The following is an 18,483-nucleotide window of genomic DNA, read 5'->3' as shown; positions in this document are numbered from 1 at the left end:
CCCACCTCACTACTTGATCATCCAGACCACAATTCCTCATTTTGCCTATGAGGATGCTGTGGGAGATGGTGTCAAATGCCTTACTGAAATCCAGATAGACCACATTCACTGCATGGCCACCATCCATCCACCTGGTTATGTCTTCATAAAAGGCTATCAGGTTGGTCAAGCATGACTTCCCCTTAGCAAAGCCATGCTGACTGCTCCTAATAAATTTGCATTGAGAGGTATCTAGTGGCATAACTGTAACAATTTTAAGTCTACCTACTCTAACTGCCACCAAAGCAAAACTGAAAAGACAAAGGAGACATCAAAGTGAAGACTTCTGCATGTGTGAATATGAGGTAGCATAGCATCATCCAAAGACTGCTCTGAATTTATCTTCATTTGGAGGAAATTTTTACAACAGTATGTATTTGTTGGACTGTATTTCTTCTAAGAAAAATGATTTTTCTCTTTTTTTTTTTTAAAGAGGATATAATAAGTTCATGTATAAAATCAGCGAGTTTGGCAGTGTGCATCAAAGCAGGAGTCAATGGTTCTAGAATTTACTTTTAAAATCAGACAAGCATTGGTATATTTTTATTTCAGGACCAAAAGCAAAAATCTCTTGAAACCAAAACCTACTTTGGACAAAAGATAAAATCAACATGAATTAGAATCCTATCAGCAGCATTACAGCAATGAATTCTGATTTTGCAGCTAATTCCACAAATTGCATTAATCTGCACAGCATTCATAAAGATCTCTTTTTGTGTTACAACTAAGATACATGACTAAGATAATCCATAAAAGCGTTTAATGATTGCTTATGGGAAAATGCACTATGTGAGTAAATGCTCAACAGTATCAGTGTTCACACATTGCCAAGTTAGGCTATTAATTTGATCAATTACTCCTCTGCATTGGTTACCTCAAAGCTTCTTGTCAAATCGGTTTCCTTAGTCTGGGCTGCTAATAAAGCCTGCTCTGCTCTGCACAGCTTCTGGGCGAGATCACTGGTGTCGTGTTCCAAGCGTTGTTTTGCTGCCATTACCTGTAAGAATGTTAAAAATCAACATTGTATACACAGGCACTTGCTTCTTTTAAACTGCCATTCTTGAACTCCAACATTCCATTACAAAATCAAACTACACTATTTTATCTCACCTTGAACCTAAGGTGGGCTTTACTGTGATTTAGAAAACAGCTTCTTATTGCTTTTCCCCTCCCTTGCCTCTGACCAGAAAGATGGTACGTCTCTAAAATACATATATTTCTTTCTGAAATTGGATTAAAACATCCAATTTGCAGCTACATCACCACAATGGTATCTGTAGGATACAATGATATCTGTAGGGTACAAGTGAGGTTGGGAATGTAATAGCCTTTTTTGCTAAGCTATGAGAATGAGAAAGTTAGGATAAGTGCACTTATTGCTCCATTGACACAGATTTTATAAAAAGTGAAGAGGATTTAGCTCTTTCAAAACAGTCCTATAATGTTCCGGATTAAAAACAAAGGAAATGCCGTTATCAGGTCAAAAAAAAGAAAAAAAGAAAAAAATTTGTTCTGAGATCATTAGGTAATAAATCAGCTTTCTTGGAGAAAGAACTAAAAGGCACCTATTTTTCTCTCTATGAAATCAATCTTTTCAGTAAATGTATACAAAAGAATGTGCATATAAAGAAAGCTCCACTAAAAACATTTATCTGAATGTATTCCCATGGCTACATTACTAAAATAAAACAAGCCTGCAAAAAGCTGTTGTCAGTTTCAGAAATGCTGTTTCTGTTCAGCCTTGCTGCTAATGGGGCTTTTCAATACAACTTTCAAAAACCTGTGGCCCTTTTTAGAAATTCAGTTAGCTCTGACGCTTTATGGCTGCTGACAAGGGGTTTTTTGAGGCTTTTAAACATTCCACTTTTCTTGTCATCCACTCTTCAAAGCCTGTACTGCTTTCTAACTTCCTTAAAATTATGATTTTGTGACAACTAATATGTTCCAATAGCTAGTTGCTGACAAAACAGTGGAAGACCCCTTTCGTATTGATGTTCCTCTTTACACAAGCCCTGACATTCATCTGATTTTGTGGAAAAACAGCTCAGGGAGTTAAAAACTTCTTCTTGCCTTACTTCTTGGTATTCCTTTTCCTTTGCCTTTATTTTCTGTTGTAAAGACTGATGAGCGCCCTCAGCATTTTGCCTTTGGCAATTCAGTTCTTCTAACAATCTTTTGAATTTTTGCTTCAACATTTGAACCTATAATAATTTATTTATCAAAGTGTTAAAAATGTGAGTTACATTTAATTTAATTTTGTATGTATTCATATAAAAAGACTGATTTATTCTACTACAATTGTTCTAGCATTTACATAACTTACCGTGTAAGTTTAGCTAGTACCATATAAATTCTCAGCAATTAATAAAGAAAAAGAGAAAACTCTTCTTACTTGCAGTAAGAACTTACTTTGCAGTTTGAATTAAATTATTTTAAACACTGGCATTCTCTTCTTCACATGATTAGGAGCAAAAATCAGAATCACTTCACATTTTTATACGTATTTATTTAAATACACTCTCTAAATTCTTAACTCAGCAAATCATAGTATCCTATTGGGTTTTTACTATGAATCCAAACTCATTAGGATTAAGTCACGAAACCCCATTCAGAAACCATATACATTCTCAATCTTGCATGGCATTTTTACCTAATTTTATTTTACACAGGTAATTTGCAATCCAAAGACTATGAACCTCATAACATTCTGTAGTATAATCAACAGAGTGATTTTTGGCCAACATTGCACAACAGAGTCTATTTAAGATCAGAATTTGCCACCAGATGCCACTGTTGCTCTATGCAACTTAATCAGAAAACATTTTTCAGAATTCCAGTCAATCTTGCCTGAGGATGAAAAATATTTCTTCAGGTGGTATAAGAACCTTCCAGAAAATGGGAACTGCTTAGAAGTATTTAATCTAATCAAGAGGTGGCATCCCTGGTGGCAGGGAGGCTGGATTAAAATGATCTCTAAGGTCCCTTCCAGCCTAGGTCATTCTATGATTCTATGATTTTTACAGGAAATGCATGCCAAAATATAATATACTTCTCAAAACTTGATCCTCAGCAAATGCTCAAGAAACTTATCCAAGAACCTTAGTTGTTACTAGAACAGTTGAAAACTGTCACACATTTGTATCAGGAATGAATTATAAGGACAATCAGAAGACACGTGGTGCAACATTTCACCTGTGTGGTAGCTTGATCACGTTGTGTTCTCATTTGAGTCAGCTTATCTCTGGTTTTGTTCAGAACTTTATCCTTCTCTGTTAGTTCCAACTTCATTCTGTCCAGCTGCAGTTCAGTCTCTTGATGTTTATTCATGTAGGATTTCTTCACTTTTTCTTGAGCTTGCAGTTGTTTAGGTCTTTAACAGTGGAATTTAACTCTGAATTTTAAAAATAGAAAAGATTAGGGATACTTTCTGCTTTGAAAGGTACATCTTCCAGGTACTCAAATTTCCAAGTATCTACACATTCTAAAATATTTAGTATGTTTGATAACAATCCAGGCTCCTCACACTGGCAGACATGCTGTAAAATGTTCAGTAAGCTAAAACAAAAGTTTCAACACTCTCCTGCTACTACGTCAATGACTTAATCAAGACTGAAAGATGGTTGACTCTGTGGTAGATATTTCCTCCCCCCAGCTAAGCTGTTGCTAGGCAGATTTCAGGGAATCTGCGACCTGGGCTAGTCTATGGAACCTGAGCTGGTCAGGCCTCGGTTACACCCAGGAAGTTGGCCAGCAGCCAATGACAAGCCGAGATGGCTATGACTGACCACAGTCATCATTTACTAGTCTTAAAAGGGGGCTCTTGCAGCGGCCATGTTGGAGTTACCTCGTGGCAGTGGCTTGAGGAGGTCGTAAAGTCTCCCCCTTGGTCTAGGGGATCCCTAGGCAAGGTCGACCAGGTGAGAATGGGAACCCCCACCTGGTAAAGGTACCCCCTGGTAAAGTTAAAAGGGAGAACGGGAACCCCCCTTTTATGGTACCTTAGTGAGAAGAATCAAGACGAGAAAGGGAACCCCTGGCTTGATTGAAGTGAGTGTATGATAATCCAGATTATCATTCTTTTGTCAAGGGCTAGTGCGTGAGCTTGATTTTTTTTCTCAACCGATATCAAACCTTTAAATTAGGAGGAGCTTATATCCTGTAAATAAATTTAATTTAACTATACGCGTGAATTTATTTTTCGGATATGGGCGCGCTACTCACCTCCTTCTTTACAGACTCTAAATCAATAACTTCTACGTCATAATATAAGAGAACACAGCAAAACACGTGAGATCAAGAACAAATTATTCCTCTGCTGGTTTGTTTTTGTTTGATTGTAGTCTTTTGTTGTCATTTTTCAAACACTGGAAACATACCAGTTGACAGCTATTTTCATTTTCTTTTATTTTTAAAAGAAAGGATGTCAACTGCAAACATTTGGTTGGGGCAACTGTGAGCCTTTGCTTCCAAAATGCTTTTCAGCTATGGGCATCTGTAAATACAGTATTTTATATTTTAATATTTTTCCTGTCCCAAAGCGTACATAAAAAGCAAAACCAAGTCATACTGTCACAATATCTATCAGTAAGATTTTTACCTTCCAAATCACAATATAATTTCACAGTAGAAAACATTAGCCAACTACAGGGAATGTTATCCAGAGTTACTATTATCTGGTAACTCTTTTTGTTAAAAAAAGACTCAAACAAACCCTGTCTTGCAGATGCCGAATTCATATGACTTCCAAGCTGGAAATGCCACCTAGATTGAAGTTTTACATCAAAGTGTTTAAATAAAGTTTAGGGAGCACAGGAACTTGTAAAACAGTATTACAAGAAACAGTTAGTGGAAACTCTGGTCCAAAGAGTAGGGTTAAATAAATGTTCACCAAATTCACGGCAAGCCAAATATTTGCTCTCTTCCAACTATCATATACTAAGAACAGGTATTCTTTTTCATGTCAATTGTGCAATACAAGATCATATCTTGCTTTTTCATTGTGCTTTTTGCATCATACTCCATTCCGTGCTTCCAGTAACATCCATTTTGGACCAACGCAGTTATGCATTAAGCGTGTTCAATCAATGACTTTTTAACACAAGCATTATTCAGCCATAACTCTTAAGAATCATACAAAACTAAGGAAACAACATAACTGAATTAACAGTGAGATGTAATGAAATCCTCTGTTTTAAGAGACTTGTTCTGTGAGCAATGGAATTATCGGAGAAGGCCATTTCCCTGTCATATTACGTCCCGTACCCACTCCAGAAATACAAACCCCTCCCTTCCCTCACACTCCTTATAAAAAAAGATACAACAGCTCGTGGATAATCTCTGTGTACTGGCTGATCATTGAAAATACACACAGCAGCAGCCATCTGGGCCAGCTGCCAAAGGCAACAACAGGTATCTTTCTCTTTTCCTGGTAAAGCACTAATTTCAATACTTCTATACACACACACACACATCAGCTTTCATGAAATCATATAGGAGACTGCCTCTGGGTTTTAAAGAAATATATCAGATACCTTGGTTCTGTGCTCGTAGCTGGTTCACAAGTGAAGAATTAGAATTCTGAGCAAAGCTACTGTCAAACTCATTTTTCTCTGATGTTATACTAGAATTTGGGGGGTTTTCCCCATGGAAAAGAGGTTGTTGCAGAACTTCCCCTTGCAGGTATTTGATTTCTAGATTGTGTCTTTTCTTGTTGCCATGAAAACACAGATGAGGAAGCTTGATAATGAGCAATCTCCCTGTGACTCAAAGAGCTTTGACAATGAGGATGATTTATTTTCTGTGTCCAAGAAAAAAAAAGGGTCTACATTTACAGAGCTCTATATCCAACACATAATAATTAATTTATTAATAATAAGTGGATAATAAGTTATGGTTCTTTCACATTTTTATAACACCATGTCATCCACCTTTCAAACTACTGATTCATATGATTATTTTTATACTACATAAACTAAATAACTTTAGCCAAACACAAACCAGGATCTCAAAAAAAAAAAAAGTAGCTCAATCTGTGTGTCTTTGTTAGTAACATATCCAGATATTTGTCTTTTTCAAGAGACATCCCATCATTTACCTCCTACAGTTTTCAAAATCAAAGCCTACAATTTAGAGGCAAGTGCTGACACAAGTAAGCTGCAAGAAATACAGAAGTCTAACATATTTGGCATCTGACCCACATTTAGTTCTTCTGGACAAACACAGGTAAATTGAGAACCGTCTTGCGTATTTAAACTTATATACACAGAATATCTCTAAAATGCAATAAGAAATAAGCCAGGTACCAGCTTTCAGCCTCTTCCTACAAGAAAAAAAAAATTAAAAACAGAACCAAAAAACCAGGGTTTTTTTTCTCCTTAACTTAAAAATACAACCTCTCAAACGGTAAAGTCCCTATTGTATTTTTAACTGAATTTTCAAATTCTTCTCATTTGAATTATTTCTTTAAAATCAAAGTCATAAACCAGGTAATACTCAGTGTGATTCCTCAGTTCAACCAAAATGAACGGAATTTCCAAGGAATACTCAAGATGTGAGAGCCATCTGGCCATATGTGGGCAAAGACTATTTTCTCATTACCTCTTAATTCCTAAAAAATTCTTCTTCTTGCTGACTACAATATTGAATTTTTCAGAGAACTAGCCACAATAATTGCTGAATTACTTCCTGGAATCATGTCATTAAATCTGGAGCCTGACTGTACCAGGTATTCATTGTTCAGATGTTTTCCAGGTGCACTTTTTCACTTTTTTTTTTTTTTGCTCTGAATGTTACTTGATTATTGCAATTATTTAGTATTATAAAATACTATATGTCCTTCAACCAAATTATTAAATTATTTTTCAGATCACTAATGAATGGCATAGTTCACGTTACCAGTCCTTTTCAGGCTCCACTGTTGATCATTCCCCAGCTGTAAAAACCAACCATTTATTGCCACTACCCTCAATCTTCAAATTCACAAGAACTCCACCTTCTCAAAATTATTTTATTTTTTCAGTGTTTTGTGGATATCTGACATTATACTGAGTCATACTTAACACACATCCCCTGATTTATTATTTAAAAACCCCCAAAACTCTAAAAATGTGAGGCATGATTTCCCTTTACAAATAAAGCATACTCATGTATGCATATATATATATATACACATATGGTTTGGACTTTTAACAAGTTGCCTAAACCAAAAAGTTGGCCCGACTAAACATTTCCGGAAATCAGCACTGCAAGCTTATTTCAAAAATGGCACCATACTTGTCACCTTCCAGAGTCAAGGGAAGAATGAAACAAGTTGCAAAACACAGTGATTCAGCAGTCCCACATTGCAGCACCCTATTAATTCACAGGTAAATATTACCCATGTATGGTGATATTTTTAATTACTATTCCTGTTATAAATCCATTTTAAGACTACTTCTGATTTTTCAATTGGAGGCTGTGCGACAGATTCAACCTCAGTAAAGCAAGGGTTTAATGCAGAAAACACTTTAAGACTTCAAATAGTAAATAAAAAAAAAATTATTTCATCTTTTCTGCAGTGACCCTTTTTTCCTTGAGAACTTTCACATATTAGTCTTCTATTGGCCTCAGAGATTCCTTATTACAGTTCCTACTACTTATGTGTTTGAAAAATTTACTGGTTTTTATTTGCTAGGGGAGTTATTTCTCAATCTTTTCAAGGCTACTTTATTATGCTATCATATATAATTTGGCAAAAGTGACATTGTTTTCTCTCGTCCTTGCTTACACAAGACTTCTCATTTTTGAAGGATATGTTCTCCTTTTAATGTCCTTCTTACCTTTCCTATTCATTTATGCTCACTTTTACAGACTCTCCAAGATGACTTCTGAATGGCAGTACACACAGATTAAATCCTTTTTTTAAAAATTATCCTTTAAGTGATATAGAATATATTTCACTAGTTTTCAACTCCATTTTCTAAGTTCATTCAGCATTAACTTTCTTAGAAATAATGCTTAACATTCTCAAATGCAATGGGGTCACATCACGTCACGTCACAAAAAGGGCAGAGCAAACCTCCTGGAGACAGAAAAGAGGCCAGAGCAGCAGCTTCCCGCCCTTTAGTCCTGCTCTTCCCTCGGAGCACAGAGGCAGAGAGGCACTACAAAAACCAGCAAGAGCAGCTCTTCGGCTCCACCTGCATCCCCTACAACAGCCCTGTGACCACCTGTGGGACTCGCACAAAGAAACGATTGTCTCAGCCTGGCCAAGACGCCCGAAGCACCAGGCTGATCACAACAAACTGCTGCTCCAGGAATTCACCAGCTCTCTGCAGCAGCAGCACCCACTAACACCTGCCAGGCCTGCCCTGCCAGGCCTGGACCCGGCCTGGGACAGGCCCCCTTCGGCAACCTTCTGCCAGGGAATAGGGTGAAGCCTGGCAGCCACAGCGACACTTCAGCCGGGAACTGACACACTCTGACAAAGGAGTCTGGAGAACAGGGACTGCTCATGAGCATCCAGGTAATGAATGAAACAGCAAATCCTTTCTCAGGAAGAGAGCAGCCACCTGGCTGCCTGGTCTCAACCGGCATTGTAGGCACCAGCTCAGCCAGCTCAGCGTTTTGGAGCTAAAGGGGGAAAGTACACAGCGAGGAAGACTACAAGCCTTCATCCGGAAGACCCTGGCCCACAACCACCAGAGACCACTGGATGGCAGCGCGCATGCGGCAAGAGGAGGAGATTTTTCACTCCCGGTTCCCGGGAAAAGGTGGTGAAAAGGCGGGAACGATGGAAATAAAAGAAGTGCAGACCAGCACCTAGTCGCAATATTCTCCCACCAATGATGGACCTACGGGATGCCGCTTGACTCCCTGACGATATTGGCTTCTTCTTCTTCTTCTTCTTTTGCCTTTCTCTATCTTCCCCTGCCCCCCTCCCCACTTCCTCTGTTGTCCCCTCCACACACACACACACACTTTGTTTGACATGGAGTTGTTTGAAACTGTTTTAAGTGGCACCTCCCCAGGCCAGTGGGGCAATTCCTGATTTGTGACTTTTCTTTAGGCAAGGTGAAACTGTTATAAGGGTACCCCCCTGGGACGCGTATTGCCCAACTGTGGGTTGTTTGAACCATGACCAAACTGCTCGAAGCGTGACCTCTCGGCAAAGTATGCCCCAGATGCACCCTGAAATCGAGCACTTTTGTCGTTTGTTTTGCTTTGTGTGTCTGGTTTGTGTTGGCCTTTGGGTGTGGGTTCTGTTCGTTTGGTTTGTTGTCACTCACAGGGAAGGTTGCAACTGTAATTTGTCGGGAGCACTTTTGTTTCTGGAAACTTGCGGTGCCTGCCCGTTGATTCGTGGGCAACACTGAGACAGAAAAAATTGATACAGCTTGCAGAGCATAGTAGATCGTATCCTTGGCTTTGCAAAAGCAATCAAAGAAGAAGGCTGGAAAGGGAAAGCCGTTCCTTGTGCCGTTTAGGAGCTAGCCTGGCTGTTGCTGTGGAGGAGGGGGCAGGCAGGGGCGCTCAGCCGCAACGAGGGATTTATTCACTGCCCATTTTGATAGAGTGGCTTCAGGAACAACTCAGTGAGAGAACTTGAGCTTAGGATACAATGTTGCAGTTAATGTTGTGCTGGTGCAAAGCAAAAGGGAGTGAAGTGCCCTGTCTAGATCCTTTCTGCAGGAAGAAGGAGCAGCGGCCGCAGGGGGTGCAAGCGGGTGCGAATAGGGGACAGGCAGAACAAAGGACAGAGAGTCCTGGTGAAGGCAAAGTTTACAAGCCCTCTCAGACAGGCACTAGAAGGGTTTGGGACCAGCTTAGGTGAAGGGGCTGCTTTCGGTATCAAATTTAAAGGCTTGCCAAGATGTAGCAGGCGTATATACGGAAGACCCTGGATGGGAAGCGAAGGCTATGGAATGTCTGGAAGGCAGTATCTCGGTTCATTAGCATAGCGCATACAGTTTAAAGTAACAAGAAGGGAAGTGAGAAGGAAAAAAAAAACACAACCCAAACTGCAGCAACGCAGCTGCAATAAGCCCAGGTAACTAACAAAACCAGGGGACAGGGCTAAAAGAAAAGGAGGTCTGGCAAATCCCTTACCGTACTAGGGAGGACCAAAGGAATCTATTCTGGCAGAGCCTCTGGGTAAAGCCAACCTAAGAAACAAAGAAATTGCATTTCCAGCCCATATGGGGGCTACCTATTCTGTTTTGAATGCTTTCCCTTGTTGCAGCAACAAGGCACGAGAAATAGTCAAAAATGATGAAGGAAATTATTTGATTTGGTGTATCTTCAGCAATTTTATCAGACGATGAACCCCGACTGTGAAACAACTAAGTGAGGTGCTATCTGTAGCCTGGGCATATCATGCCTCCTACAGGCTGCACTCAAGCATTAAAGTAGAATGAATAAAGTGACTGAATATGAATATGAATAATATGAATATGAATAAAGGGACTGAATATGAAGATCGATGCGAACACTGACTCACTTGCAGAGATAAAAAAGAGAAAGCCATCACCCCAAAATTGTTATTGTTATTACTAAATTTGTATTAGTATTCTACAGATCTTTAACTTCAGGAGCCATTTAGGACAGCCTCCCTCCTGTTAGGACCTACAACCAGCATAACCTTGGACTGAATTAAGGTAAAACAACACCGGTCAAACAGTTTAGGAATTACTGACACACAACACAAAAACCAACATCAACTAACAAATGCCAACAACAATGTCCAAATGTTCTTTTTGTTTTGAACTCCAATGGCGGTGTCTTCCATTTTCTTGCAGTGCAGGCAATTCTTTGGTGTCGTCCATTTTCTTCAACACAGTCCTTTGATGTCGTACTTTTTCTTCGATGTGAGCAGTCCTCTCCTTGAAAGGGTTTTCTTCTCGCAGGTGTCCTTGCATCATCTTTCCCGACAGAGTTTTATGATTAAAACAGTGAACACGCCTAACTGTAACTCTACTAGCTGTTAACATGAACAGTCTTCACAATATTTGACTATAACATTCACAGCATTAACCATTGACATGGACAAAACTGAAACACATCCCCGGCCAGGTTTACACACGTGTTTCTAACACTGCGGGGTTAGGATCAGAAGAAGGTTGTGGCCTGCCAAAACAACACAAACAAGATCGCCTCCTACAAAAATCCCCAAAATCATTGTGACAACGCCACAGTAAACAAACAAGAACAACCAATGCAAACGAAGTTGCTGTGGTCAAAGCGACACAAACATAACTATCTACCATCTCGGTGTCCATCTTAGGCTTTTTCTCCAGTGGCAGGCTGGTCATAGTGGATGTTGCTTTGCCACAGGAGTGAGGGTCTGTTTATGCAGCAAGAAAATAGGATTCCACACCCCCAACACAAAGCACGTGTGCAGTTTGGGCCTGACTCCTGCCTTATGGTTTTGTAAATTATCAGTAATATTGGGCTCTGTCAATTGATTAAACATAGCCTCACAAGGAGGAGTTTATACAGTCATCAATACTAGTTGCTGCGTGTCTAGAGACCCAAAATGGAAACCCTCTTGTAACGCTGAAGTGTGTGGCAATTAAAACTCACTCCAACCAGTTCGGGGCCGGATGGTGAAGAGGAGCTGAACCATCCGCAATTACCCACAGTACGCATACGCAAGGGAGAATTCAGGCAGGGCAAGCCAAGAAGATGATCGTCAAGAAGTCTTGCAGACCACCAATGTATATGGTAGCGCATGCACACGAGGGTGTACACTGTGTGGGAAATTTGGGGGAAATAATGTGAGTATGTATGTATTACAATAATGTAAGCTTTACTTACTCTAGATAATGATATAGATGCCAGGAGGAATTATTCCCACTCCCTCCACGTCCACTGCTACAATAAAGAATGCCTGTTCTCTAAAACTCCAAAACTGAGTCTTAGAACGCTCCTTTGACCGATATTTTCGGTATCATTTTGGCACCCTAGATGAGAAAATGCTCCTGAACCTCGATGGATCCATGGGATCGCGGGACCTCCAGCCAGCACCGAGGGATTCTCAGGGAGAACCTCCGCTCCTCGGACCAAAGAGCTCAGAGCAAGCCCACCCATAAGTCTAAAGGCATTCTTTTAAATTTTCTAGTCTGGTCACCTGACCGTAAGATGCAGCACAAGCTATGCAAAGTTAGGCTAAAAAGGTACCTATTCTAGTTCTAGTCTATTCTGATAAGCCCAGGTTATATATTCTGTGCAATATCTCATTCTAGTCTGATTGAATTTATTCTGATTGAGTTAGCGATTCTAATCCCTGATGTCTTGTTATGTCACACTTTTGTGTGTTGGGGGGGGGTTTATGTTGCTTCTGTGTTGTTACTTTTGTTGTTTCGTGTTGCCCTCGTGCTGAAGTGTGGTGGAAGATTCCTTTCCTTTCAAGCCAGAAGAGGATAACAACAGAGTTATAATCTTCAGTAACCACATTTTGTTCTATGTACTATGTAGATTGGCTACAATGTACTACTCCATGTCTAACTCAACTGATCCAACATGTGGTGACAAATATGCAATCTGTAACCACCGTGTCTTCAGGTGGAACGAAACAGGTAAGAGTAACATCCTCTTTCCTCCCTATTCCCTTTTCTCCCTCTCTCGCTCTCTCATCTCTCTCTGTCATCTTGCTTCTAACTTCTGCTGCCACGGAGCAATGCTGAGCCAGGGGGTGGAACGTGGGACTCAAAGAAAGAGAGGGTTGTCTCGACATTGCAAAGACGCCTAGTTCAGAACCACCAGGCTTATCACAACAAACTGCTGCTGTAGGAATTAACCAACTTTCTGCATTTCTCAACATTTTTGAGCTAAAGGGGAAAAGTACACAGCGAGGAAGAGTACAAGCCTTTCTCCAGAAGACCCCGGCCCACGACCACCAGAGACCACCAGAGGGCAGCGCGCAGGCGGCAAGAGGAGGAGATTTATCACACCTAGTTCCCGTGAAAAGGTGGAGAAAATGTGGGGACAATGGGAACAAAAGAAGTGCACACCAGCACCTAATCGGAATACTCCCCCACCAATGGTGGACCTGCAGGACGATGCTGGACTCCGTGGTGGTATTGGTTTCTTCTTCCTCTTTTGTCTTTCTCTTTCTCCCCCTATCCTTTCCCCCTGCCCCCTCTCTACACTTGAAGAATAAATACTCAAAAGAAAACACAACATTGACCTCGTCTATGTCTTAATTTCACCTCTGGAATCATTGTAGCTCGACTGAGTCCAGTTTGGAACAAGACACCAGGTAGGAAATTAAAGTCTATTTTTTTCTAGTATATAGATAGACAAGAAAAATTCGTCTTAATGACTTACCTAGGTCAGTACTTCATCAAATCCAGTATCAATAACACTTCTGCTGAGGATGACATACTTTAATTTGACACATGGAAGCTCTGCAGTGGCAGTGAATGCAAAAAAAGTTAATGAGGGTGGCGAGATACTCTCACGGCCAAACTCTGTGGATAAAGGGTCAGCAGGGATTCACACGGCCAGATCAGAATCAAATACAATTTACTGAAACAACAGATATGCAAATTTGTTTTGATTGTCAGTGATATTGTCTGCAAAGCATGTGCAAAAGTTACAGATGTATTAGATGACGACCAGCTCTGTAAAGATTTCTTAAGCATCCAGGGGCAGCACTTGGTGAGGCTGAGTGTTCAGACATTAGCCAAAGGTGTCCCGAGCAGGTGGAAGCGAGGCTTGGCCCATCGTGCGATCCTGAGAGTCAGAGGCGGTCCGTGGTGGTGTCTCCCCTGATGATGGTGGCATCTTCCCTAACATCAACCCCCCCTCTCTTGGGCTATTTTTACATTGTTTGTGTAAACTTCCCTTGCTTCACGTTTAAAAATATAGACTCAAAAAATGGAATTTTTAAACTTTGAACCTATCGTGCTATTAATTACACACTCTCATAATAAGCTACTTATTAGGGACTAGGCAACTCAGTACAAGCGTAATGTTCAATATATTGCTCCGCCTTTCAAGAAAACTGACAGTTAATTACCTGTGCTAGATGAATTAAAAAATCATTTACCATTATGACTTTGAGCTGGTGTTAAAGGAACAGTAGAATTTTTTTGTGGAGTGCCACTGAATGATAAGTCTCCTGCAATCAATGTTTGCTGACTTCTCTCAAGCTCAGATTTGTATCTGTTGAGGAAAAAAAGCAGCAGCAGAAATTAATATGGAAACTAAAAGTTATTGAACTATTTTTTAAGAGCTTGAAATACACAAATCAATTACATGGTTCCAAGAACTTAGTTTAAAGGTCAAGTCAAGATACATTCACTGAAAAATCTTAGGTATTTTGATACAGAAACGTGAATAACATATTTTATTTAGAGTTTCAACATATCTAATCAATGACACGAGTCAAAGTTAAGAAACAAAACCAAACAAACCCAAAGAAATGAAAATCAGTTAGAAGTGCTTAAGATCTCAACTTATGAAGCTGTAGGCCAGCTGAAAACACACAAATCACTTCAAATACTGACAATATAAAACTCCTAGCCTTCAGTAAGTACCTTTATGGTAGGAAACACACTTTCATATTCTGATACTGCTCACTTTGAGAAACCTATCCCTACTTCAAGAAAACGGAAGGGAGTATCCTCCACCCAAGAGCATATTTTTTGTGTACCATTTACCTTGCTACCCAGAACACCATAGCCTACTACCCACTCCAGTGGCTTCTGTGAGCATGAAGAGTTAAAATCTCAGTTAATGAAGTGAGGTAGCTAGTTTGGAGGTTATACAGCAACTTCCATCCTGGCCAGTAAATACAGCTTGATATAACAGTCCCAGGCTGCAGCCCATCACATTAGTGACTCCAGAACTTGCCTTTCCGTTTCCCCCTACCTTTCACTACGCAATACCAAGAACTCCTCTCTCAGTGAACTGTCAGTTGATATGAAGTGGTAAATGGTTGGTTATCAGCAAACCAAAACAGAATCAAACACAAAACCAAAAGAGATAATCAAGATCAAACAACATGCAGTAGCCAATGGTATTTTGTAGGGGACAGCTATGCAAAGTAATACAGTGGAAAGAATTCAATAAACTGAACTTCATTTTGTGAATGGTTAAGTGGAACACACAGCCTTAACCTCTCTGACCCAACATTTGATAGCAGATACAGAAAATATGAGTGTGGTTCTATCAACCCTGATGAATTTCACTAGAGTCTGCTCTGACAGATCTCAGCAACTCCTTACACAAAACTGGTGTATCTCCATGGCATAAATCATTTTGCTGAAATTTAGAATCTTCCCACAGCAGTTAAATACTTAGTTTTCCCAAAGAGAGGAAGGTAAAGGGAAAAAACAAATAAAAAATAAATAAAAAACCCCAGGAAGACCAACATAGCTTCCTTTTTATTTGATTCTATTGGGATAAGCATGAAGCGTACCACAGAGATGTTAAAGGAAGTAGACATACTTCAGGCCATGGCAAAAAAAAACACATATAAAGAAAAAAAAAACGGTTTGTATTGTTGGCTTGTTTTTTTAAGAAACCTGTTATTATAGATTCACCCATATTTGACAGTAATTCCACATTACTGCTAAAACAGCTTATTGCATAAGCAAGATGCTCAGCCTTATTTGTGTACACAAACTTTCAAGAATACTTTTATTCAAGAATGGACGGTGCCTCTAGTACGAGGGCAAGTTTAACAAAACACTCCCTTCACTGCAGGCAACTGTTTCATTTGCATAGCCCCCTCAGACGTAGGATTTTAGATGTTTGCATTACGGAAGCTTCTTTCATTGTACGAATTGCATTCAACCTCTACATACAGCATACACACACTATCTCCGAAATAATGGCGTTTACAAGTTGAGGTGTTACGAATTAGGCACTTCTTTTTACCAAAGCAACTAGATTCAGTGACTTAGTCACAGAACTATGGCTTTCAACAGGTTTCTCTTCCACTCTATTAGATGTTCGTGCCTCCTTCTTCCAGCAGTCATGTTTTATCAGTAGACTTGATCTTACAGACTGACTTGTCCATGCAATTTCCTTGCAAACTCTTTTCAGGTTACTTTTGCCAAGGGTCTCAGTTGTGGTAGCTTTTTTTTTTTTTTCAAAAGTCACAGAACGAATAGCTCTCCTTCCACATGACATCAAGGAATTTTCCTAAATTAAATAGGAGCTTTTTTTCAAAAGTCACAGAACGAATAGCTCCCCTTCCACATGACATCAAGGAATTTTCCCAAATTAAATAGGAACCGTATGTGCTAACTGCTTCAAGGGGCCCACAGATTTGTGTAGAAGTCCATATGTCCATGTGCATATGTAAAAACGGTAAAATGTTTTGAGATTTTGGTCACAAAATCTGAATGAAATATAAGATGAAGAGAAACTAAGAGACCATGAAGGACTCATTAAATGAGCAAAACATGAGAAAATATCTGCTGTTCATGGGGTAGAGGCATACAAGTCCTCACCTTTTCAGTTCTTGTTCTAGCCTTTTGATGTCTTTCTTGCTGGAATTCAGCTGCCATGACTGAATGTTAGCTTGAGATTCTTTTACTCGAAGATCATGTGAAATTTTCTGCTTTGCTTTCTCAAGATTATCACACAATTCTATCAAGCTCTGGTTTTCTCTTTTTAGTGTTGCAGCTTCATTTTTTTCATTTTCAATCTACATGGAATATAGAGCATTTAAAAAATGTCTCCAGTCCTTTCTTTTGTGCGATCGTTATTTCAATAACACAAAGTTCACATGATGTTATTTTCTTCCTAGTATGTAAAAAAAACCAACCCAAACTTACTAAGGTTGTCTCTGAGGTGTATTCGAATACTACAAAACAGGACTCTGACCAAGAGAGTCTCTGGTTTCCTGACTAGAGGGCTGATATGGTACAGTCAGATGAGGTGTATAATTACAGCCGTAAAAAAAAAAAATCCCAAAATAGAGTCTCCACAAGGAAAAAACCATAGAATTACATAAGTTAATTAGAAGACAAAAGGTATTGGCAGGCCAGGTGAAACAGTAAGAGGCTGTCAGTTGTGTAGCTCTATTATATAAAACAGGCCTAGCCATTGTTATTATACCTGTTAAAAGTCTTGATAGTTTATTTCCCTAATCACAGAGAGATGTATGAAAGTCTGGAAGTAAACATATATCTGGAGATGGGCAGATGTGGATAAGAGGTAGGAATTCTATTAAAAGTCAATGTGAGCTAAACAGAAGAGAGATTATGAGGAGGATGAAGTAAGATAAAGACAAGCAGATGAAAATAAGCAGTCAGTGGGAGGAAACGAAACCCTAACTCACCCCATAACAGTTGTGTGTGGCACAGCGAATGGCATTTTAGGGAAATGACCACAGTACCTACATTACCTTCTGTTTCTGGAAAGCTGCCTCCAAAGACTCTAACTGGAATTGACTTTGCTGACGCTCCTCTTTAAGCTTGTCTACTTGACTTTCCAGCTCCTGAATCTTCTGAAGGACTCTGGGGGAGAGCCCTTCTTTCCATTCCTCCACAGCCCAGCTCATATTGACAGGATTCTTGTTTAACACAGAATGGATAATACTATGTCTGAAACACAAAGACAACTACAATTACATCTTGAAATATGTTAAATAAGCTTTCCTTTTAAATAAACTGCATTTTTAAGCTTAACAGTGAGTAGAACACAGTATTTCACAACAGTGCAGACTCCCCATTCTGTATACCAAGCAGCAACTTTTAATATTAGGTCCTATTTTGTCACACTTCCATCCAGCTGAGATTTTAAAACTTATCAATTTCTTAACAACAACAGGACTTATATTCCTATAATTGCGTTTGACCGCTGTATTTCAGAAAGTTTCTCTCCGGATCTTATTTTCATGTTCACATTGCAGAATGCCATTATCAATTACAGCTGCGTTATTTCTGCGGCTTTTCAACCAAAAGCCTTGTGAAAACCCACAGCTTTGTCTTAGGTAGCAGTTATGCTTCTTTACAGACGTTTTCCAAACCAATACGGCTGAGCTCAAGGCACTGAGAGTGCTCTCTGCTGGCAGGAACAGCTGTACGACACTTCGCCTGTAAAAACAAGTTTGACAAGCTCATGCGATTTTATTTTTTGTAACGACTCCTCCTTTAGAGGCTGTAGCTTGGGCTTGTTTTCTCGAGACAACCGGACGGCTCAGAGATAATTTTTGAGAGGGGAATTACCTCAAAATAACCACAACCAGGGGGCAGTGAAGGACAGATGGAGATCGCACAAGACTGGGGGGTCCCGGGGCCATCACGAATCTCACTGGGCCTGACCCTGGGCTCGGGGACCGGCTCCCCCGCTTTGCCGCCTGCCCGAGGGACACGGAGGACACCGGGCCGAAGGCGGACACCGGGCTGAAGGCAGACACCTCCCTCCGCACCCCACAGCCCTCGGGGGAAAGCCGGGGCCCTGCTAACGGCGCTTGCTGGCAACATAACCGTGGCACCGGGCGGCATC

General features: G+C 40.1%; 1 protein-coding gene across 1 annotated transcript; it reads right to left on the bottom strand.

Annotated features, from left to right (window-relative positions):
* Window positions 1-913: 913 nt before the first annotated feature.
* On the bottom strand, window positions 914-18,277 carry LOC104269760 (centromere protein F-like; the record flags this gene model as incomplete). The annotated part of the gene is made up of 6 exons (XM_009867903.1): window positions 18,204-18,277; window positions 17,381-17,579; window positions 16,482-16,678; window positions 14,069-14,184; window positions 10,872-10,996; window positions 914-1,036 (listed from the first exon to the last, which is right to left on the bottom strand). Coding segments are annotated over exons 1-6 (834 nt in total), but the record flags the coding sequence as incomplete, so codon positions are not given.
* Between the last annotated feature and the right edge of the window lie 206 nt (window positions 18,278-18,483).

This window comes from Apaloderma vittatum, unplaced genomic scaffold (genome assembly GCF_000703405.1).
Source record: "Apaloderma vittatum isolate BGI_N311 unplaced genomic scaffold, ASM70340v1 scaffold12784, whole genome shotgun sequence".
Lineage (NCBI taxonomy): Eukaryota > Metazoa > Chordata > Aves > Trogoniformes > Trogonidae > Apaloderma > Apaloderma vittatum.
Note: the sequence above shows the minus strand (reverse complement) of the source record. Positions and strands in the feature narration are given on the sequence as shown.